General features: G+C 41.5%; 1 protein-coding gene across 1 annotated transcript; it reads left to right on the top strand.

The window, feature by feature from the left end:
* The first annotated feature begins 624 nt into the window (after positions 1-624).
* On the top strand, positions 625-21,830 carry MTCH2 (mitochondrial carrier 2). Its single transcript, XM_026003980.2, has 13 exons — positions 625-857; positions 3,541-3,625; positions 3,781-3,887; positions 9,211-9,237; positions 10,200-10,262; positions 12,211-12,268; positions 12,533-12,584; positions 12,997-13,056; positions 14,712-14,805; positions 15,842-15,889; positions 16,671-16,738; positions 18,519-18,594; positions 20,345-21,830. The coding sequence occupies exons 1-13, from the start codon at positions 771-773 to the stop codon at positions 20,429-20,431; spliced, it is 912 nt and encodes a 303-aa protein (XP_025859765.1). The 5' UTR covers positions 625-770; the 3' UTR covers positions 20,432-21,830.
* The last annotated feature ends 1,693 nt before the right edge of the window (positions 21,831-23,523 follow it).

Here is a 23,523-nt window from a genome sequence, read left to right as displayed (position 1 = left end):
GCAGGCTCCATGCAGGGAGCCCGATGGGGGACTCGATGCGGGACTGGATCCGGAACTCCAGGATCACGCCCTGAGCCAAAGGCAGATGCTCAACTGCTGAGCCACCCAGGCGTCTGGGATGGTGGGTGCGGGGGGCATTGAAATAGAGGTCAGAGAAGCCATTTCCGAGGAGGTACCATTAATTGAATGAATGCATGAATGAATGAATGAATGAATGTCAACCCCCTGATGGATTCATTGTTCGGTATCAGGCTTAACTAGTTTCCGTCGGCCATTAGGTTGTTTATGGTACTGAATACCCTTGTACCTTATGTTGCTGATGCCCAAAGGGCAAGTGTAGAGGCACAACGCAACAGAGAACTCTTTTCAACTTTTCCATTCCTCTGACCTTGCCTTCGCTGTCAGGGTCACAACCCCCCATCGCCACGCCCATTCTCCTCCTCCGGACGCTCCGGCCTGCGCAAGCGCAAGAGAAACTGCCGTTCCGAGTGGAGAGCGCGGATCCCGCCCCAGGGCGCATGCGCGCCTGCCCGTAAGCCCCGCCCCGCCCCGCCCCGCCCCGCCCCGCCCCCTGCGCCGGCTCGCGAGCGCCTGCCGTTTCTCGGGGCGGGGCGGGGCGGGGGGCAGGGCCTGGGCGGGGAGGCGCGCGCCGCTGCGTGCGTGCGCGCGCGCCGCGGGCGGGCCAGTGGAGCCGGCGGCCCTGGCACGTGATCCGGGAGCGGCTCGGTCGCTTAGTGGCTCGGTTTGTCTGTCCGTCCGCGGGTGCCATCATGGCGGACGCAGCCAGTCAGGTGCTCCTGGGCTCCGGCCTCACCATCCTGTCCCAGCCGCTCATGTACGTGAAGGTGCTCATCCAGGTATGAGTCGTCGCCATCCCCTTCCCCGCCCGGCGCCTCGTTCGGTCGCCGCTGCCCTCGGCGCTTGGCGATCGGCTCCAGCCTTCCCGGGCCTTCAGTCCCCTGAGATGCTCCTTCCCTGCTGCTGCCCCTTCCTTCCCCGCGGGCACAGCTTGCACTGCCCGCGGCTCCCGTTGTACTGCCCGTGGGCTTTCCCCAGGTCTCGCCTCCCTGCCTAAGCCGGGAGGCCGGATCCTTTCCCCGCAGCCAACTGCCGTCCTGCTCTGCCCATCCCGGTGGCTCCCGTGAACTTTGTTTTTTCTTCCCTGAGGTTGGTCCTGGCCAGTTGCCACCACAAGCTTCCCAGCCCTCCCCTCCTGCCTCTCAGAAATCAGCATTCACCTCCTCCTCCGCCCCAAACGCAGGACATGAGATCTGTTAAAAACCAATTTGAAATTCGAGGGGAGCCAACACTTTATTAGCCTTTTTTTTTTTTTTCATTTTTATTTGCTACTGTTACTGCTGCTGTTCTGTTCCGAGATTTTAGCCCCAGATACCCAGGTAAACACAAGAAGCTCATTCAGAAGTGAGAATGGAGTGGTTGCTGATTCAAATTTCAGGTTTCACACTGAGCTCACTGAGCACTCTCCAGCCACAGCCCATGTGGCTCATGACAGTGAAAATCACATCTGTCTGGGCTGGGAATAGTTCAGATGGAAGAGTTCAAGCATTTATGTTAGTTTCTGATCTACTGTAAAATAATCCGAAGCCGTATTTTATATTCACAGGCAAGTAAGTCAGGTTTTAACTGATGATACACTATTTGATAGTATTTTTAATTGCCTTTCTAGAATTCCCTGTGCTGGGCATGCCATTCATTTTTTTAAACCTTTTTTGAGCGTTGACATAATTGTGTCATGCGTTGTACCAAAAAAGGAGTTGTTAGAACCCCTGTCCTTCCTTTCCATCAGAAATATGCAAGATGATAAAGAGAGCCACATTTCTTATTCAGCAGTTGATGCTGCTCCAAATTATGTGTTACTTGGTTGACCCATTGGATTCAGGTTCCATATGTAAAAGGCTACTATATTTTAACTAAGAACAAAACTTTGAGATGTGCTGTGACATCTAAAAGAGAATAGGCACATTTGTAGCTAGATCATGTCTTGAAGCAGCATTTTGCAGTCAATCTCATAGGAGCCCATTACTCAGTACTTCTTCTATGTATTGCTGAGTGTCTTAAGGGTTTTGGTGTAATTTCCAAATACTCAGTTTTAAAAATAGTGGTATGGTAACACTCTCAGGGAGTTCAGTCAGGAGTTACTTAATTGAACAGGTTAAGAATCACAGTAATAGCGAGTCAAAACCAAGTCCTGTGGCACTCATTCTCTAAAGTTTCCCTTTAGCACCAAAAATGCTGAATATACTGTAAAAATAAAATGATAATTGTTAATTCTAATATGGTCGTCATTGGATTGTTAACGACAGTCTGCTTGTTGAACATGGATTTAGCTTATACTTATTTTCTAGTTGTATCTGCATTTGCTTTTTGAGTGTTTCATCTTGCTAGACAAATACAAAGTTGATGGTGGCTTAGTCTTCTGTTTTGTCCAAATATTAAAAAATGCTTTTGTGATGCCTGGCTCAGTGGGTATAGCATGTGTCTCTTTACCTCCCAGTTCGTGAGTTCAAGCCCCACATTGGGTGCAGAGATTACTTTTTTTTAAAAAATGTGTTACAGGGGCACCTGTGTGGCTCAGCTGGGCATCCCAACTCATGATTTCAGCTCAGGTCGTAATCTCAGGGTTGTGAGATTGAGCCCCTGTAGGGCTCCATGCTCACTGTCAAGTCTACTTGAGATTCTTTCTCCCTTTCCCTCTGCCCCGCCCGCCCTCCCTCCTCCAGCAAGTGCCTGCAGTCTCTCTAAGATAAATAAATCAATCTTTTTTTTTTTTTTTTTAAGTGTTAGATTTTCGGGCACCTGGATGGCTCAGTCATGTAAGCGTCTGCCTTCGGCTCAGGTCATGATCTCAGAGTCTTAGGATCAAGTCCCACGTTGGGCTCCAGTCCCTCATTGGGCTCCCTGCTCTGCATGGAGCCTGCTTCTCCCTCTCCCACTACCCCTCCCCCTGTTCATGTTCTCTCTCTCTCTCTCAAATAAATAAAATCTTTAAAACAGATAAAGTGTTAGATTTTTCTTTAGAAAATATTTTTGAGCCTCCAACATAAACTGTAGCTTTCCTAATGCAAAAGTTCCCTTATTCTATTTTCAATTTGATATTAGTCTATCTCAGCTACATGGTTTACTTTATAGAATTTGAGCCAAAAGAAAGCTTGGAGTTTACTGAAACTAGTCTTATCATTTGACAAAGTAAGAAACTGACAAGGATGATACTTCATCATTGCCTTAGAAAACATACAGTGCATTTTAACTGGGGTTAAAAGTTACAACCTTGCGGGAGGCCTGGGTGGCTCAGCAGTTGGGCATCTTCCTTTGGCCCAGGGCGTGATCCCAGGATCCGGGATAGAGTCCTGCATTGGGCTCCTTGCAGGGAGTCAGCTTCTCCTCTGCTTGTATCTCTGCCTCTCTGTCTCTGTGTCTCATGAATAAATAAATAAAATCTTTAAAAAAAATTTATAACCTTGCAACCAAGACACTTTGGGGAATATTGCTTAGTATTGATATATTCTCTTGTTTCTAAAGGTGGGATATGAGCCTCTTCCTCCAACAATAGGACGAAATATTTTTGGGCGGCAAGTATGTCAGCTTCCTGGTCTGTTTTGTTATGGTAAGTGTTTTTGATTTATTTGGAATTTGGAGGATATTGAGGACGGTGATAGGCAGAAGTTATTGAAAGAAAAGATACAGAAACCATGTTTACATGAAATTTCTATGTAACCATTTCTTTCAGCTGGAATTTAAATCTCTGACTTGTATTCTTAGCTCAGCACATTGCAAGCATCGATGGGAAGCGTGGGTTGTTCACAGGCTTAACTCCAAGACTGTGTTCAGGTGTCCTTGGAACTGTAGTCCATGGTAAAGTTTTACAGGTAAGAAAATCAATTAATCTTCCAAAGATTTAGATTATCTTTTATGCAGTTTGTTGTACTGACCAAGACCAATTTCAGATGTATATTTATGACCATGGCTTTCTTCCTCTTGAAAACATTGACTTCAAATACCCATTCTTATTTCTTTCCTGGGATACAAGGGGAATTTGTATAAAATGAAGTGATTGATTTTGATCTGCACAGCCTTCTTCCTCTGAACCAGTCATTCTGAACAGAAACACCTTGATCTCCTGTATAGCTCATTTTATTTCTTTGAAGGAGGAAGGAAGCTGATTAAAATAGACGTATTTCTTTCTGAAGGTATTTTCCTCTTATTTCTAACATTATCCCTAGTAAGATCTTTTCTGATACAAACTTATTTTTTATATTTATTTTTAAAAACCTTTCATTTATTTATTTTTAAATTTTATTTATTTATGGTAGTCACACACACACAGAGAGAGAGAGAGAGGCAGAGACATAGGCAGAGGGAGAAGCAGGCTCCATGCAGGGAGCCTGATATGGGATTCGATCCTGGGTCTCCAGGATCGCGCCCTGGGCCAAAGGCAGGCGCCAAACCGCTGAGCCACCCAGGGGTCCCTAAAAAACTTTTAAAGTAAGCCCCACTCCCAACATGGGGCTTGAACTCACAACCCTGAGATCACAAGTCACATGCTGAATTGACTTGGGTTAGCTAGGCACCCCAGAAACTTATTTAAAAACAAAACAAAACAAAACAAGATAAACATCAAAGTCAAGGTAGTGGTTATTTGTGGGGAAAGGAGAGAAGATCCATACATGGGGTTTGGGGGTAATGGAAATGATTTTCCTTGACCTGGATCACAACTGTATGGATATTGGTCTTTTAATTATTTATTCCATTGTACATTTGTATCTTGTGCACTGTTTCTGCAAATGTATTATATAAATTTCGGGGGAGAAAGCCTTTTTTTTTTAAACCTCACCAAAATGTGCATCAATCTCAGGCTAGTGGTTACTTCAGGAAAGTGGGAGAAGAAGTGAGGGGTGAAACTTTGGCTCTCTGGATCTGTGGTATTTTGTTTCAAGAAGGCCAGAGATCTGAAGCATAAAGGGCACAAAGTTAACATGTTTAACCTTGGTAATGGATATGTAGATGAATTATTTTCTTGATTTTTCTTATGTTTGAAATGTTTCACAACATGTTTGTTAAAACATCAAGGTTACATTTCTTTCTCAGTGATCCTTTTGTTTTGCCATCTTCTTTTCACCTCAGATGCCAAACCTAATGATTCTGATGGTACTGGTTTCTCAGTTGTACAAATTACCATGTAGGTCAAACAGAATGGCCCCTTATTATATTTATAAAGGTGTTATGAATACAAATTCTGTACCATTTAGAACAGTCCACGGGAAGGTATTTAGCATGAGTGTGGTGGAGAATATAAAACTAGTGGATTTCTAGTTCATTATTCTGTCTCCTACTGGCACCAAGGTATGTTATCCTCTGTGCTTTAACTCAATAAATGTAGCAGGATGTCCTAATCAAATCTATGTAATAACCTACATATCAGATGTCCTAAATTCCAAATGTTTACTAACTGCTTAAATAGTACTCAGCACAATCCTTCATTTACTTTGTAGGCTTTAACATTACTTCTAATATTTTATCATCCGATGAGCACGTCTTGATTTTGTTGAACAGTTTCATGATCTCATTGGCTTAGATTTTTTTTTTTAAGTTTTCATGTGAATTCCAGTTAATTAACATACAGTGTAATAAAGTTTCAGATGTGCAACATGGTGATTCAGCACTTCTATGCAATACCTGGTGCTCATCGAAAGTGCTCTCTTTAATCCCCATCACCTGTTTCACACCTCCACCTCCCCTCTGGTCTCCATCACTGTGTTCTCTCTAGTTAAGGGACTGTTTCTTGGTTTGCCTCCCGCCCTTTTTTTTTTTTCCCCTATGATTGTTTTATTTCTTAAATTCCACATATGAGTACTAATTGGCTTAGATTTTAAATTCTCTTCAACTTTCCTTGATTTTTGAGTTGGAGAGGTTCCTCATTAGGGTCCTCACATGGAAGCTATTTCCCCCTTCAGTTGTTTTGTTATTCTTTACACGTGTTCCTCTTTTTTTTTTTTTTTTTAAAGTAAGCTCTATGTCCAGTGAGGGGATTAAACTCACAAGCCCCATAACCCTGAGATCAGGAGTTGCATGCTGTACCCACTGAGTCGGCCAGGCGCCCCACTTTATACTTACTCTTGTTGTCCTTGTAGGTTGAATGTGGAAACATGCTGGTGACCCATGGGTCAGAGTAATGGAGTCTTAATGGGCACATGTTTTTGGTGGGTTGACAACTAGTCTTTTGTCCCCAGCCACACCCTCCTCTGGGCTCAGTGAAAATGTTCCCCTTACCCAAGTAAACTTTACATAGGGAAAGGCAGCCGTTTCCTAGTCAGGGGGCTCTATGGCTTTACATATGGACTTAGAGCAAAACTGTAAGTACTGCTTGAAACAATTCCTTCTGAACGGGAAGAGTAAGATAAAGTCGAGTTAACCAGGTTCCCTGAATATGCATTTCACATGTAGCCCAGGGAAAATATAACAAGGGATTGGTACTACACTTAGTATCAAAAGCAGCTTTGTGCGGTCAAGAAGAAAGACCAATTCAGGGTCGGTGAAATTGTTAGCCTTTATAAGAAAGAGTTCTGTGTATCTGAGAATGAAATTGAATTCTGTTCAGAATAATGTAGAAAGGACAGGTAGACAATTTTACTAAAAATGAGTGAGAATTTTTAAATATGCCTGAAACTGAAACTATTAGAATTACTCTGAAGACATGGAATTTGACCCCAAAGCACCATTTTGCTTAGTCTTGACATTTGTTCTCTTTCTTATGATTTTTTTTTTAATCTTTTTACAAAAGAGGGATCCCTGAGTGGCTCAGCGGGTTTAGCGCCTGGCTTCGGCCTGGGGTATGATCCTGGAGTCCCAGGATCGAGTCCCACATCGGGCTCCCTGCATGGAGCCTGCTTCTCCCTCTGCCTGTGTCTCTGCCTCTCTTGCTCTCTCTCTCTGTCTCTCATGAATGAATAAATAAAATCTTAAAAAAAAAAAAAAAAAAGCAAGTGTTGTCTTATCTTTTTAATCTGGTAGGACAAGTGGCTTGGTTGCTGCTTATATTTCACTAGCCCATCTTCTATTTCTGAAATACCCCACAAATAATATTTCCTCTTCAAATATAGTCTAAACTCTGGCAGTATCCAGTATTCTAGAAGAGAACAAAATCTCTCTCGCTTGTTTTAGAAACAGATACAAAAGGAAAAGTGAGGCGATTTTAGCTATTGAGACTTGGCACCAATTCTCTGTTTTGTACTGTGAAGGAAAGAGACTTGCCCTAATTTGGTATTGGTACTACTTTTGTTTTGTAAGTGAGGTAAAATCAGCACATAACTTTGTTTCAGGTGTACAACATTATTATTTGACATATGTATTCATTACAAAGTGATCTTCTGGTTACCATCCATCACCATACATTTGACCCCATCCCCATTTCACCCTTCCTTTCTGGTAACCTGTTCTTTCTGTCTGAATTGGTTTGGTTTGGTTTATTTGTTTAGATTCCACATGTGAATGAAATCACAGCTTGCATCTTTCTCTTTCTACCTTAATTTCTTTTTTTTTTTTTTTTAATTTTTTATTTATTTATGATAGTCACAGAGAGAGAGAGAGGCAGAGACACGGGCAGAGGGAGAAGCAGGCTCCATGCACCGGGAGCCTGACGTGGGATTCGATCCCGGGTCTCCAGGATCACGCCCTGGGCCAAAGGCAGGCGCCAAACCGCTGCGCCACCCAGGGATCCCTCTACCTTAATTTCATTTAACTTGATACCCTCAAGGTCCACTCGTGTTGTCCCAAATGGCAAGATTTTCTTTTTTAATGGCTGAGCGATATTTCATTTTGTGTGTGTGTGTGTGTGTGTAATTTCCTTATCCATTCATTCATCAATGGCCATTTTAGGTTGTTTCTATATCTTGGCTATTGTGAATAATTTTGCGTATATGTTATCAAATTAGCGTTCATATTCTTCAGATAGCTAGCCCAGAAGTAGAATAGCTGAATTTTACGATAGTTCTTTTAAGTTTTTTTTTATTAAGTAAATATGCGCAGTGTGGGGCTTAAACCTCACAACCCCAAGATCGAGTCAAACGCTCTACCAACTGAGCCAGTCAGCCCCTATGATAGTTTTATCCTTAACTTTTTGAGGAATCTCCAAACTTTTCCACAGTGGCTATACCAGTTTACATTCACATCAACAGTATCGGGGTTCATTTCTCTTCACATCATCTCTAACACTTCTTTTCGACGATACCCAGTTTATTTTTTATATATATATATATATATATATATATATATATATATTTTTTTTTTTTTTTTAAGATTTTATTTACTTATTCATGAGAGACACAGAGAGAGAGAGGCGGAGACACAGGCAGAGGGAGAAGCTGGCTCCATGCAGGGAGCCCGATGTGGGACTCGATCCTGGGTCTCCAGGATCACACCCCGGGCTGGAGGTGGCGCTAAACCGCTGAGCCACCCAGCCTGCCCAGACGATAACCAGTTTAAATGGTGTGAGGTGATATCTCATTGTGGTGTTGGTTTGCATTTGCCTGATGATGAGTGATGTTGAACATCTTTTCATTTGCCTTTTGGCCATCTGTGTATCTTCTGTGAAGAAATGTATATTCAGATTCTCTGCCCATTTTTTAATCAGGTTGTTTGGCGTTGGTCCTGCTTTTTCATGAAAAAACTCAGGTTTTTTCCATAGCCTTAGTGCTAGGCTATGTTTTTACCAGCTTATTTTTGCTAAATGTGTGCGTGTAGTAAATAATGCCCTTGGATTTTTATTCGGATTTGTTTTCCTGTTTCTTCTTTTAGATGTGTTTTCATTTGCTCATTCCTCTGTCTGGCTAATGCCTTAAACTTAGCAATGGGATTATCTTAGAGACACTTCTTTCCATTGATTAATTAGAAATAGAAATTATTGGGGACACCTGGGTGGCTCAGTGGTTGAGCGTCTGCCTTTGGCTCAGGGCATGATCCTGGAGTCCTGGGATCAAGTCCTGCATCGGGCTCCTTGCATGGAGCCTGCTTCTACCTCTGCCTGTGTCTCTGCCTCCCTCCCTCTCTCTCTCTCATGAATAAATAAATAAAACCTTAAAAAAAATTATTGGAGATACCCAGCCAAAAAACCCAACATGTTTTATTCTCATTTTATGTCCTCTCCCAGTGACATTGTGACAGCCCTAATCCTCCTTTCTTTTCTCTTCTTTGTAGCATTACCAGGAATGTGACAAGGTCAAGGTATGTTGGAGCTGACTTATGCATGAGCGCCTCTCCCTTGCAAGTTATTATTGCTATTTGGTCCTCTTTAGGAGAAAGGGACAAGCACTAGGCACCTGGGTGGCTCAGTTGGTTAAGCGTCTGCCTTCAGCTCAGGTCGTGTCCCAGGGTCCTGGGATCGAGCCCTTCAGCCCCTCAGCATAGAATCTGCTTCTCCCTATCCCTCTGTGTCTGTCCCTGCTCGTGTTCTCTCTCTATCTCTTTGTCTCCAATGAATAAATAACATCTTTTAAAAAAAAAGAAGGAACAAGCAGTCAATTCCCCTTTCATTTCAGTGAGTGTTGGCATACATGGTGACCACCAGTTTGAACAGTTCTATTTAAAACCATCAAGATAGGAGCATCTGGCTGGCTCAGTGGAGTGTACAAGTCCTGATCTTGGGGTGGGAAGTTCGAGCCCCATGTCATATGTGGAGATTATTTTTAAAAAAACAAAATCTTGGGGCACCTGGGTAGCTCAGTCAGTTAAACATCTGCCTTCAGCTCAGATCAAAATCCCAAGGTCCTAGGATCAAGCCCTTCATTGGACTCCCTGCTCTTTGGGGAGCCTGCTTCTCTCTCTGGCTGCTCTTCCCCCTGCTTGTGCTTGCTCTTTCTCACTCTCACTCGCTTGCTCTCTCAAATAAATAAGATCTTAAAAAAAAATCCTTCGAGGCGCCCAGGTGTCTTAGTCATTTGAGCATCTACCTTTGGCTCAGATCATGGTCCCAGGGTTCTAGGATTGAGCCCCACGTCGGACTCCCTGCTCAGTGGGGAGTCTGCCTCTCCTCCCTCTCCCTCTCCCACTCATGCAGGTGCGCATGCGCTCTCTCTCTTTCTCAAATAATGCTTTAAAAACAAAATAAAAGCTTTTTTTTTTTTTTTTAAATGACAGTAATAAATACAGCCATTAAGATATCTATCTTCTTTCATTTTAATGTCTAGGATTTAGGCTCTGGAAATGTACAGAAAGAAGTCACACCTTCCTTCGACCAAGTTATCAAGGAGGTAAGAGACTGATTGTTTCCTATGCTCTTTCTCTGAAACACAGTGTATACACTATGGCAGTTTGTGAAATCAGGATTATCAGGCCTGTATGTTCAGTGTTTATTCCAAATGAAATTAGACCGTCAATTTAATTTAGGCTTTTCTACATGTATATCATAAAAAAGAGAAAAAAAGCATTGCTTGCTATTTGAATTAGATGCATTCCTTTTTTTTTTTTTTAATTTTTTATTTATTTATGATAGTTACACAGAGAGAGAGAGAGAGAGGGGGGGGCAGAGACATAGGCAGAGGGAGAAGCAGGCTCCATGCACCGGGAGCCCGACGTGGGATTCGATCCCGGGTCTCCAGGATCGCGCCCTGGGCCAAAGGCAGGCGCTAAACCACTGCGCCACCCAGGGATCCCTGAATTAGATGCATTTCAAGGAAACTAATTTTGTCCGCTCATCTTTAAAATCGAAGAGGTTGGGACGCCTGGGTGGCTCAGCGGTTGCGCGTCTGCCTTCGGCTCGGGACGTGATCCCAGAGTTCCGGGATCGAGTCCAACATCGGGCTCCTGCATGGAGCTTGCTTCTCCCTCTGCCTGTGTCTCTGCTTCTCTCTCTGTCTCTCATGTATAAATAAATCTTAAAAAAAATTTTTTTTTAAGAAATAAAATTGAAGAGGTTTCTACTGAAAGTATTCTTCTAATAGGGGTGTAGACCTCTGGCACAGTTGTGCTAAACCAGTGGCTAGGCCCTTTGTGTGTTGTATATTACCTATCAGGAGATGTTCTTATAGCATTATTCAGACCCGTAATTGTTCCTCATACCCATTTCCCACTCCCTTCTTATGCCATTGGAGTTTGTTTCATGCCTGACTTCATATTTATGGCTTTCAAAGCTGCTCTTTTATTTCTTAGTCTCTACATTGTCTAATTGTCTTTAGTGAGATCACAGTCTTGTAGTAAATGCTGCTTTCTAAAATATACCTTTCAAAAGAAGCAGGTCTAGATGTCAAATGAATCAACTGTTTTCTGTCAGTTTTCTACTTTAATAAAAAAGTAGAGCTATGGAATGCCTGGGTGGCTCAGTGGTTGAGCGTCTGCCTTTGGCTTGGGGCGTGATCCTGGAGTCCCAGGATTGAGTCCCACATCAGGCTTCCTGCATGGAGCCTGCTTCTCCCTCTGCCTATGTATTTGCCTCTCTCTCTGTGTGTGTGTCTCATGAATAAATAAATAAAATCTTAAAAAAAAAGAAAGAGTAGAGTTATATGTATTAATATGTTTTCTTAACTTTAATTACCCCATCCTGTCCTATGGGCTCTTCTCAAGACTATCATCGGCATGGGGTTAGGGATATCTTAACTAGATGATCGAGGATAATGTTTAAATGCATAAATGGATAATTGACCTGCTGTATTCACAACCTACCTCTCAAATGTTGAATATTTAATTTTCTTTGCTACTTCTCTACAGAGTCCTGAACAAGAGAGAAACTAAGATAAATAGCAGCTCTAAGATACTACACAGTTACGGGGTTGTGGTGGAAAAACAATTCAAAGTTGTTTTGTTGGCACAGATTAAACAAACAGAGCCTGACATTTGTATAACGTAGATATCAGAATCTCTGAAATCGTTCACAGCAAGAAAGCAACTTAAAAATCTAACAGGTCTCATAGTTTCATTCCAACTTGGTTATTGTTTGCTAGTGACTCCTCTGTTTTTTTTTTTTTTTTTTGGTTTTGTTTTTTTTTCAATCTATAAAATTGACAAGATAACAGAAATCTGCTTTGCGCATCAATTTTGAGAAATAACCATAACCGAAATCTGTGAGTTAAAGGTATGAGAGGATGACAGTGTATTTTATTGTATCACATTCAGGGTAGGAGTGCTGTGTCGCCCACATCACTTCTCATAGGAATTTGAGTGTCATTTGTTTAGATTTCAGAAGTATGTGTTGATTGTTTCTAGACAACTCGAGAAATGATGGCCCGTTCCGCTGCTACCCTCATCACACATCCCTTCCATGGTAGGTTTGCAGTTGGTAACTGAAATCTGATTTGTTACCTTACTTTTCATAGCATGCTCTCCCCTGACAGCTTAGATAGGTTGGTACGGGAATTCACTAAAGAGCCTTGCCTGCATGTTTTTTTGTTTGCTTGCTTGTTTTGGCATTTATCCAGCTTATCCAGAGACCAGAGTGTCTTTAGATGGAAAAACCTTTTTTCTTTTTCAGGGCTATCAAAATTTATCTCGACGTAGTTTTAAAAAATCTTTTCTCTATGTTCTGCAGTGATCACACTGAGATCTATGGTACAATTCATTGGCAGAGAATCCAAGTACTGGTAAGTGTTTTTGTTTTCAAAGAGATCTATTGAAGTGCCTTACATTTTTATGGTTCCTTAAGAGTTAACAGAACAAAATGATCTATCATTTGATCTGTGCAAAAGTGAACAAACAAAAAATGGTAAAATAGAAGAAAATGGCCCAGACAGATTTAAGAGCTTATTACCCAGGATCTCAAGAGTAAGTTGCAGAGCCACTGAAGCCAAAATTCACCCTGACTCCATGTGACTACACCCTTAGGTAGGAATACCTCCACTCTGTCTCCAAATTCAGCTATCTTTGCAGAGTGTAAGTGGCAGAAAAGGGAGTGGGATATAAATTTCCTTGTCAAAAGTGATAATAAGAACTTCTTTTTTTACTAGCTCCAAAATAATCCTCATGTATTTTTGCTTTTCCATCTTTTATACCTAGTGGACTTTATGATTCCATAGTAACCATCTATCGCGAAGAGGGCATCCTAGGATTTTTTGCGTAAGTAAATTGTTGATTTACGTATGCAGTTATTTGTGGGAGTGGAAAGCTTTAATGAGAATCGGGCACAACTCCTTGCTTAACTTCTATTAAAGCTCCTTTTTTTAAAAAAAAAAAAAAAAGACTTTATTATTTATGAGAGACACACAGAGAGTGAGAGAGAGAGAGGCAGAGACACAGGCAGAGGGACAAGCAGGCTCCATGCAGGGAGCCTGACGTGGGACTCAATCCCAGGACCCCAGGATCACGCCCTGGGCTGAAGGGGGTGCTACACTGCTGAGCCCCCGGGCTGCCCTATTAAAGCTCTTCTTATTTTATTTTTTTAAAGCTCCTCTTACTTTAATTCTGTTGTAAAGATCCCAAAATTTTGCTTGTGGGTATCTAAAACATTGGAAATTAGTGTTTTGTTTGGGAGTTTTTGTTTTGTTCAATTCCGTTAAAATTTTGTTAAGTTAATTCTAAGTTTCTGGGATCCCTGGGTGGCTCAGCGGTTCGGCGCCTGCCTTTGGCTCAGGGCGTGATCCTGAAGACCCGGGATCAAGTCCCACATCACGCTCCCTGCATGGAGCCTGCTTCTCCCTCTGCCTATGTCTCTGCTTCTCTCTCTCTGTGTGTCTCTTATGAATGAATAAATAAATAAAATCTTTAAAAAAAATTAATTCTAAGTTTCTACCTTTATAATAAGTTCCTAATGATGTACAGTTGATAAACTGAGGAAACTTAGTTTTTGAAAAATGGGAAAATTCTCTTCCTTACCCTGAGAGTAATACATTTTTGTAAGGCTGTATTTGTTCCCTTGGGTTTCCTTTGGAAGAACTTAGACTACCATCTCATTCTTTTATTAACAACAGAAATTATTGAATTTAAATAAAATATTAATTAATTAATCAATTAATTAATTAAAAAACAGAAACTAGAAATGGTCCTTTTTAATTTTCACAATGTTTCCAAGTAACCGTTTTTATTTGCACGTCATAGCCTGGGAGGGGGCACCTGGGTCACCCAGTTGGTAGACCATGTAGCTCTTGATCTCAGGATTGTGAGTTCAAGCCCTACATTGCGTGTGGAGGCTATTCTTATTTTAGAGATTAGAAAAAGTTAGTGTTCTGCAAAGTTCATTTGCTGCCAGTCATGCACCTGTAAGTGGCATTTGAACCCGGTCTCTGGTCTGTGGGGTGATTTAATCCTGCTGCTCCATGCTGCCTCACCAAGGCCACTCAGGCCTTGGGAATATGGTTTTTGGTGTCCCTTACTTCTCTCTTTTTGGGCCATTCCTGTTTTGTAATTTTGTTGTCATTTTCAGCATTGTCAAATTTGAATATCATGTAGCTTAGCTAAGATTGTATTTGATTCTCTTCTCCAAAACCGGTACATTTTTGTTCCCCTGCTCATATTAATAGTAAGGTGAACCACTGGGTGTAGTAGCTTTGAGGGGTGTAGCCAGCCTGCATTTGAAAAATGGGAATGAAAGTCATTACAGATTAATCTCAAATACAGTTAATTAACTATAATGAACTAGTTAGGGCTAGCTTCTGGCAGTGTCTTCTCAGTTCTCTAGAAGACTGAAATCTCTGAGAAGTGTTTGTATTGAGTAGATTATCTCTTCACTGATCACGTTTCTTGGTTCTTCTTATTTTTATTGTTTCTTCATGTAGGGGTCTTATTCCTCGCCTCCTAGGTGACATCATTTCTTTGTGGCTCTGTAACTCACTGGCCTACCTCGTCAATACCTATGCACTGGACAGTGGGGTAGGTTGTGATCTTGTTAATATGTACTGGTGCTGACTTTATTGTTTTCACAGGGCAGCTTGGTTAGCTTTAAAGTAAGGTGGTTGGGGTGCCTGGCTGGCTCAGTCAGTAGAGCATGTGACTCTTCAACTCAGGATTGTGAGTTCAAGCCCCAGGTTCAGTATAGAGCCTTCTTAAAAACAAAAAAAAAGAGGATAAAGTGGCACTTTGTTACAATTTGCCGTACTCATTGATATATGGCTAAACATTATCAGTCCAGTTTTTAAAGGCTCATGGGATGGCCTATACTATTTACCATAGAAAGATGCACCTAAAATTTCCCTAGAGTATATGAGTAAGCCTAAGAAATCTAGCCCTATCTCTGTGCTGGAGATCGCATCTGTATTGATAGGTAATTTTCAAGGACACTGTGAAGGGAGACAGTTTTATAGCATAGCAAGGGTATATTTCACCTCATCTGTAGTGTTAAAGGGACTCCTGGTTTGGGCTTTTTAGAAACCTCAGCCTAGGAGGTTTTGAGAATTGGCCTTCCCTGGAAGCTGTGGGCTTCTCTATACACAGGCAGCCCTATAGCATGATGGGAAATAGAACACACAGAGGGAGGACTGAACCCACGCTGTGTCCCTCTAGAGTACGGAGACTGGTCTCTTCAGCATCTGGAACACAGGAACACAGCTGGGCACATATCCCTCAGATAACACTACAACTGTCATTTCCAAGGATTGGGTTTCTAGGACTTGGGGAAAGGTTACCAGTCTCACTGCCCTTTCTTTTTTTTTTTTTTAAATCCTGGGGCTATTACATTTGTTCCTCAGCCATCATAGTCATGTGAATTTGTCTCCTCATGTTGAATCAAGTTGATCATTTTGTCCCTCATTGGTATTTTATGTTTTCATCTCAAAATTAATTTTTGGGCTATCAGAGAAACTAAAAATTTAAAGATAGAATATATATTGATGTGGTTGGTGGCAGTTCACTGTTAACATCATCATTTTTTTTTTCACTCATTCTAATAAAGGTTTTCTTCCTGTTTTAGGTTTCTACCATGAGTGAGATGAAGAGTTATTCCCAAGCTGTCACAGGAGTGAGTTTTTCTTTAAATCCTCTTAACCTTCTAGGAATAGTTGTGTTTTGTTTCGTTTTCTTTTAAATTTTACTTGGGTCATGTGTCATCACTACTTCAAAGCAACCAGGTGATGTCTCCCAGGAGAGTCTCCTAAGTTTATTAATGTTTGTCATAGGTGAGAATAACCCAGGATTCCTGTGTCACAGGAATGGCACTGACAAGCCCACATGGTTTGGTCTGTTCAGCTTTTGTGGGGCATGTGGGCGTTTCTCACCACAGCTGTGCCCCCAAGTCTCAGGCCTGCTTCCCACCGCACCCTGCTGGTCCTGCCCCAAAGAGCTTTACCCTCTTGAGTCATGCGGAGTCTTCCAGTAGTTAACTTCTGAGGCAGTTTCCATCATCTTTGGAAGGACACTCACATTTTCTTACTGTTTCCAGGTTGTTGTTTTTTTTGGGGGGGGGGGGGTTTTGTTATTGTTTGTTTTTTTTTAATGCTTTGTTGTATTTAATTGCATTTACTTTTTCTCTTAAATAATGTGGTTCAGTTTACTGGAAAGAAGCCTCAGTCACAACAAGAAAAGCCTTCTGGCCTTTTATTAAATTGTTGGATGCAGCAGTATGTTAGGAGGAGGCATCCAGGTTCAAAAATGTGTAATTTCATTTTTCCTGGGTTGCTGAGAAAGCAAAGCCAGTGTTGGAGTATTGACCACAATGGCACTAGAACTTTAAGGGAGAAGAAAGAAGAAACTAAAGATGCAGAATGACCTAATAACTTAGCTGTCTTTTTACCACTTTACAGTTTTTTGCCAGTATGTTGACCTATCCTTTTGTGCTTGTCTCTAATCTTATGGCTGTCAACAACTGTGGGTAAGTGCCTTGCATTTCCTATGCTGGTAGTTGGCTGCCTGTGTATGTCTGACAGGCAGAGCAGTCCAGGAAAGAGTTTTGGGGAAGAAAAGTACAATTGTTGCCATTACTAGGTTTCCTAAATGTTTTCTCTATGTGCTCCATGCAGCAGCAATGGCATCAATTTGTATTATAAACAGCCACTTCATATCCTCTTAGGGCCATAAAGGCTATTTCTCAAGTACTTACAGATAGCATACACTTACCTATAGTTTAGGTCCTATTCTGGAAAGGCAGGATTGTGATTAGATTACTCTATTTACACATCTATCCTTTATTTTAAACCTATGTCCTTTTTATGAAAGTTACAAAGGTTATGTCATGGATTGAAAGGCAGCCTGTATACACTGTTTTTCCTAGAAGGCCCATAGAAAAAATAAGTCTTAAAGATAGAAAATTTAGGAAATTTAGGTCCATAAAAAGTTTCTCTTTTTCTTTTTTCTCACAGAAAGTTTCTTAACTTTGACTGTATTGGTTGGGAAGTGTGGGTGGTGATCTCGTGGCGGACATCACTGACTTCCAGCTTCTAGATGCCAAGTGCCTGCGCCACATTGGGCAGAAATCTTGTCTTGTGTTTAATTCCAGACTGTTCCAGTACAGTCCCATTAGACTTGTTTTCAAACAAAATGTTAATTAGAATTAGCCCCTGTGGAGTTTTGAAGATAGCTATCATATTTGATGTCATGTCTCATTCTTTTTGTTTTGTGATCAATAGGGCAGCAGCCACATTTTAGCCCAAGACACACTTTAAGGATGAGTTGAATGTCATACTATTCCTTAGAAATTTTTTAGGGAGGAAGTGATTATGGGTTATACCTGTGTAAGGCATGTAGTCACCACAGTTTGTTTGTTTGTTTTTTAACGATTTTATTTATTCATGAGAGACAGAGAGAGAGGCAGAGACACAGGCAGAGGGAGAAGCAGGCTCCATGCAGGGAGCCCGATGTGGGACTCAATCCTGGGACTCCAGGATCACTCCCCAAGCCAAAGGCAGACGCTCAACCACTGAGCCACCCAGGCACCCGTCACCATAGTTTAGATGCATTATTGTTCTATTAGGTTCTTTTGAACACCCATCTAATTTTTAAATCCCTTTTCCCTGCATTTTAATTATATAATTGCTAGGTTCTGAATTGTATTCATCCTCAAATTAAAAACCCAGATTTAGAAAATCCATAACTGGTTGGAGTTTCTGTTTACTTGCTGTTTCAAACCTAAACATGAGGGGCACCTGGTTAGCTTAGTCGGGGGAGCATGGAACTCTTGATATCGGGGTTGTGAGTTCAAGCCCCACATTGGGTGTAGAGATTACTTAAAAATTTTAAAAAAGGGGCAGCCTGGTGGCTCAGCGGTTTGGCGCCGCCTTCGGCCCAGGGCGTGACCCTGGAGACCTGGGATCCAGTCCCACATCGAGCTCCCTGCGTGGGGCCTGCTTCTCCCTCTGCCTGGGTCTCTGCCTCTCTCTCACTCTTTCTATCTCTGTGTCTCTCATTAATAAATAAATGAAAATACACTTTAAAAAAATCATTAAAAAAAGCACCTAAATATGAGGAAGGGAAATCCTTTTTGTATGCTTATTCTTTTCCCTGCTGCGATATAATTGTTCCATTGGAACTCAAATTGCCTCTTGGGGAGCTTTCTAGGTAGGAGAATATTTTGACAGAGATTTATGGAACTCTTGAGAGAAAGCTTTGGAAACATTAATTGGAAGAGCTAATCTTTTTTTCCCCCCCTGTTTCAGGCTTGCTGGTGGATCCCCTCCTTACTCCCCAATATATACTTCTTGGATAGATTGCTGGTGCATGCTACAAAAAGAGGTACTTCTGTCTCAGTCTCTCTCTCTCTCTCTCCCTCTCCATTCCTCCCTCCCCCTTCACCCCTCCTCTCTCTCAGACTTGATTTTATCTTGTTTGTGTTTTCTTAAACAACATCTCTGGAATTCCGAGTTAATTTTTATAGATTACTCTCCAGCTACCAGTCACTGTACCCTTTATAGTGTTCTCTGTATCACTCCAGCATAGTTGTAGAATGTGCTGCTTAGAAGTCATCAGGAGTAGTAATGAATTAAGAAGCCCTAGATGTGATCTAGAAGTTTCTTGACCGATCACATTCAAGTTACAAATAGGGTCTGGGTAGACAGTTACCCTCCTTGTTAAAATGATGGCAGCAATGTCAGGTTATTTTTTTTCTAATCTCACCTTTTTGTAACTTCTCAGAATCGCCTTATCTATTCATGTGTTTCCCTAGAGTATAGTAGAGAGGAAACTGAGAAACAGGAAGTTGTTTGTTTATGACATTGTCACAGTGATGATGATGGAGCTGGTCTCTTACTTTTAATTTTTTTAGAGAATGATCTTGTCCAGACACCAGTTTCTTCTTTATTATTGCTGTGAGGTATGTCATCTGCAACCAGAAATTCTCAGTCTAGATAAAGCTTTATTAGGAACCTAAATAATGGGTGGCTGTGTGCTAAATTCAGCACAGGATCACTTTAAATGGCTAGCAGTTTAAAGCTGCTTTTAAGTGGGAAGCACTTTTTCAAGGATTGTAAAAGTGTATAAGGAATCCCTTTGTCACATTATAGCACTAGTAATGCATGTGAGAAAGGCCTCTGTTCACAGCCCAGGCTTCCTTAGCCTTAACTCCAAATAAAAAAGCCTAAGTGCTGTTTTTGCTCAGCATGCATGCCAGGCCAGCAGGCCCCTATGTGAATCCAGGCTAGAACACTTGAGTGATTTCCATACAGACCCACCATGAACATTCTGGGTTTCGTTCTGAGTCTTACACTCTCTATTGGGGAATCTCCTGTTGTGTTCCCCATTTAAAAGGAAAAGTGGCCCTTCTTTCCCTACTTTCTAACTAACCCCCTACTGTAGAAAGAAAGATAGAAAATGTATTAGGGTATCAAACACCTTACCTAGGGAGTAATCAGTCCCCTAAATGCTTAGGACAATAGCAAATCTGGATGGGGTATTTACTGTGTATCAGGCATTGTGCTGAGAGCTTCGCATGTATCAGCTCTTATAATCCTCAAAATAACCATATGAGGTTAGGTACCATTCTTTTTGTCCCACTTCACATCTGAAGAAACTAGGACTTTGAACCATTAAATAACACGAATTATATAACCCAGTGTTACACAGCCTGTATTTGTGAGAGCAGGATCTATGTGCAGTCTCACTTCAGAGTCTGTTCAATTAAGCTTAACAACATTATGACCTAATTGTGAGATTCTATTATACTTCCTAGAGATCTGACCATTCTGGGTGAAAGCTAGCCCTTAGCGAGCCATGGGACTGTCTCAGCACTTTATATGATTGACTCATTTAATAACCCAGCTAGAGTCCAAACTTGCCTCATCCCCATGGCACACCTGTAGTTAGTTTCACGAAGCTTTGTCGCAGTTGGAGTGCATAGTGCTTCTCCCTAGTGAGAGCCCTGGGCGAGTCCTGGCCCTTTCAGTGGGTCTCCAGAAATATGTCCGGTTGCATCTCTCTGCTGATTTGGACTGGCTGACCTTGTGTTCACACTAGACTTTTATTTGTTTCTATTTTATTTTTTTTCCAGGGAAATATGAGCCGAGGAAATAGCTTGTTTTTCCGGAAGGTCCCCTTTGGGAAGACTTATTGTTGTGACCTGAGAATGTTAATTTGAAGATGTGGGGCAGGGACAGTGTGACATTTCTATAGTCCCAGATGCACAGAATTATGGGAGAGAATGTTGATTTCTATACAGTGTGGCGCGCTTTTTTTAATAATCATTTAATCTTGGGAAAATGGAGGTGTTCGGTGTCTGCCTTTTTTGTTCTTTTTCCCAGCACTACATAATTTACCACTGATAGTCCCCTTCTGCTATTCTGAAACGGGACGTTTTTGCTCCAGAGTCCTTATTTAAACAGGGAAGAAAAAAAAAGTTGCATTTTACAAGAGGTATAGGCAGGTTGTCATGTGATTTGAATCTTATTTTTAAGGCTTTGTAAAATTGTAAGGCTTTCTCAAGAAAGAAAGAATTCCATAAAACTTAAGAAATATAATAAGGTAAATTACATGGGAGATTATTAATTACCTTTCTTTAGTAGACCCTAAAGCCTCAGCATCCATCAGAATCTGCCTCCCATTAAATGCTTTTAAGCTCGTTTGATTAACTGTCTCTCATCCTTCAAAAAAAAAAGAATGTATTGCTAAATGACCCTGGAAAATCTCTCCACTGGGTATCCTCTCCTTCAGTCTCTTACTGCAAAGTAACAAATTGTTGCCAACAACAAAAACAAAGGGAAAATTACAGAGAACAAGCAAGATTTGGAAAGGAAGCCATAATGGCTTCCTCCCTCCCACCCGGCGGCCACGCAAAAGAAACTTGTAAAAATATGAGAAGCAAATACTGTAGCAGTAGCCTCTTCTGTAAGAGTGAAGTCTTTGTATATCAGATTTTCTGTACAGATTATCATCTTATAATCTTTTCTTCAGTTTTTAATTTTCGTTTTTGTTGTTGCAGAAGGTGAGTAATTTGCTTTTCCTTCCTACCTGGTAATGCACACTTAGATCCACAGGGCACTTAGGATATTGACCACCTCGCATGTCATACTCTCAGTTAGGCATATTAGCATTCATAGGAGAAAAAAATACCATTTTAGAGGGAAATAATTTCAACTCAAGCATAAAGCTCCTATTTACTCAGGCCTTTTTAAAGCAGGTTCAAATGCTCTAGGATGAGAAAGCATATGGTTTCACTAATTTAATCCACTGGGATGTTGCCAAATGAATAAGCACTTAATTTGCTGCTTCTCAGACTTCTCTATCAAAAGAGCAGCGCCCATAATATTAGAGTGAGCATGCAGGGGTCTCCTCTCTCCCTCAGGGTTTAGGAATACAGCCTGAAGCTCATGAGAAGCCTACCTTGAAATGTCTTTGATGTCTCTTACTTTGTCTCAAAAAGTAATGTAAATTTTATATTCTATTCAATATTATCTGCATTTGTTTTAATATAAAAATGTTTTGCATTACCCACTTTTCCCCCCAAAAAAAACCTTCAGTAAAGATGATCTAGGAAAATGTGCCATGTTTATTATCCTGTGGCTTCTGTGCTTTTTCCTAGTTGAGAAGCTTAGTGGACTATAAGCACCATCTGCCACCAGAGGGCACCGGGGCTTTGGTTTTGCCTGTGCAAGTTGGGCCATGAAGGATTTTAGGAAGTAGTGTCCAGTGAGTCTGACTTCCTCCAAGCTACAGATCCAATAAGGGTACTTATACCAGTGGTCCTCCATAAAATTACATAGGCTGTTAGCGGTCAAACATCTAGAATATATTCAAGGGTTAATTAAACACATGCAGGGACTCTTAAGGTTCACCTGCAAAAATAATAAACAGATTCCTGTGTAAATAAGAACTGAGATAAGGATCATCTAGTAAGTTGCATCTGTGAAACTGGGTGGGTGGTTTTCCCTGGCAGTGCTGAGGTGAGTTGCCAAGAAATAATCCCCCAGGAAATGTGATGGTCGTTGAAGCCTTGATTGAAGAAAAGAATCTGGGGGTTTCCTACAACTTTTGGAGTGACTAAATGGGGATATATGCAGGGCATAAAAGCAGCCTTAGGGTGAAAGAAACTTTAAACATAGCCCTATATGGGGCACCTGGGTGGCTTAGTCGGTTAAGATCTGACTCTTGATCTCAGCTCAGGTCTTTTTTTTTTTTTTTAATTAATTTATTTTTTTCAGCTCAGGTCTTGATCTCAGGGTCATGAGTTTGAGGCTCAGGATGGGCTCCACGCTGGGCATAGAGCCTGCTTAAAAAACAAAAAACATAGCCCCACGTTCCAGCTTCTTACTGAACCTAAACACAACCTCAGTTTCTATAGTTTTCTACTCTAAAATACCCTCCTTTCCCTCTCTGCATTGAGATTGTCCCTGTACGGTGAGATTCCATCCTAGTATAGTCTCTCAGTCCTCCCAGCCAGGTGAGGTCGGCTTCTAAACTCCTCTCCTTCAAGGCTTGTAATTACAATACAAACTAGTCTGACAAAATGGAAACTGCATCTGTTACTCAGTGCTAAGTTCAAGGCTGACACAGCAGTAGCATTACTTCTCTCTGATCTGAAAATCAGGGTGGGGCGAGGTGGGGGTGAAAATCCTATTTAGCCCTTTAAAGCAGGCCCACCAAAACGGCAGCTTTGCTGGACTTAGAAAAAGTAGCCTGTCCTGTCGGAGTCCATGCAGTTGGTCAGGTGAAGGTGCCGTGGCAGGTTAAGGGAGCAAGAAGAAAAAAAACATTGGGAAGGAATGAAAGTAATGACTATTGAGCCTGTTGTGTAAGTTTTAATTCTCAGAATCTTTGGTAGAGTAGGTATCCCCACTTCAGAAGGAAAGAAAAAATTTAGGAATAAGGAAAATTAGTAACTCATTCAGAATTACATAAATAATTCCAAATTGGATTCACACCTGAGCCTTTTGAATCCAAGGTATGTTTTCTGCTTTACGGAGGCTGTGAAATGCTGAGAAGAAAGTAGCTATGGGACCAAGCTAAGTAATTCAGCCATGTAAGCAAAAAGGCCCTGCATTTTGGTCAAAGCAGTAAAACCAACAAATATGCCGCCCAGAGTTGAGTAGACTGGTCTTAAATCAGGAAAGACCACGCCTCTGCCTCTGCAGAACCACAGAGAGGTAAAGCAGCCGAGACTTGATGATCGCCATTGCTTTTCTTGACCATTTTGATAGTTTATGCAGATGGAAGGCTGAGTTATTGTATCCTGCA

Source organism: Vulpes vulpes, chromosome 5, assembly GCF_048418805.1.
Source record: "Vulpes vulpes isolate BD-2025 chromosome 5, VulVul3, whole genome shotgun sequence".
Taxonomy (NCBI): domain Eukaryota; kingdom Metazoa; phylum Chordata; class Mammalia; order Carnivora; family Canidae; genus Vulpes; species Vulpes vulpes.
Note: the sequence above shows the minus strand (reverse complement) of the source record. Positions and strands in the feature narration are given on the sequence as shown.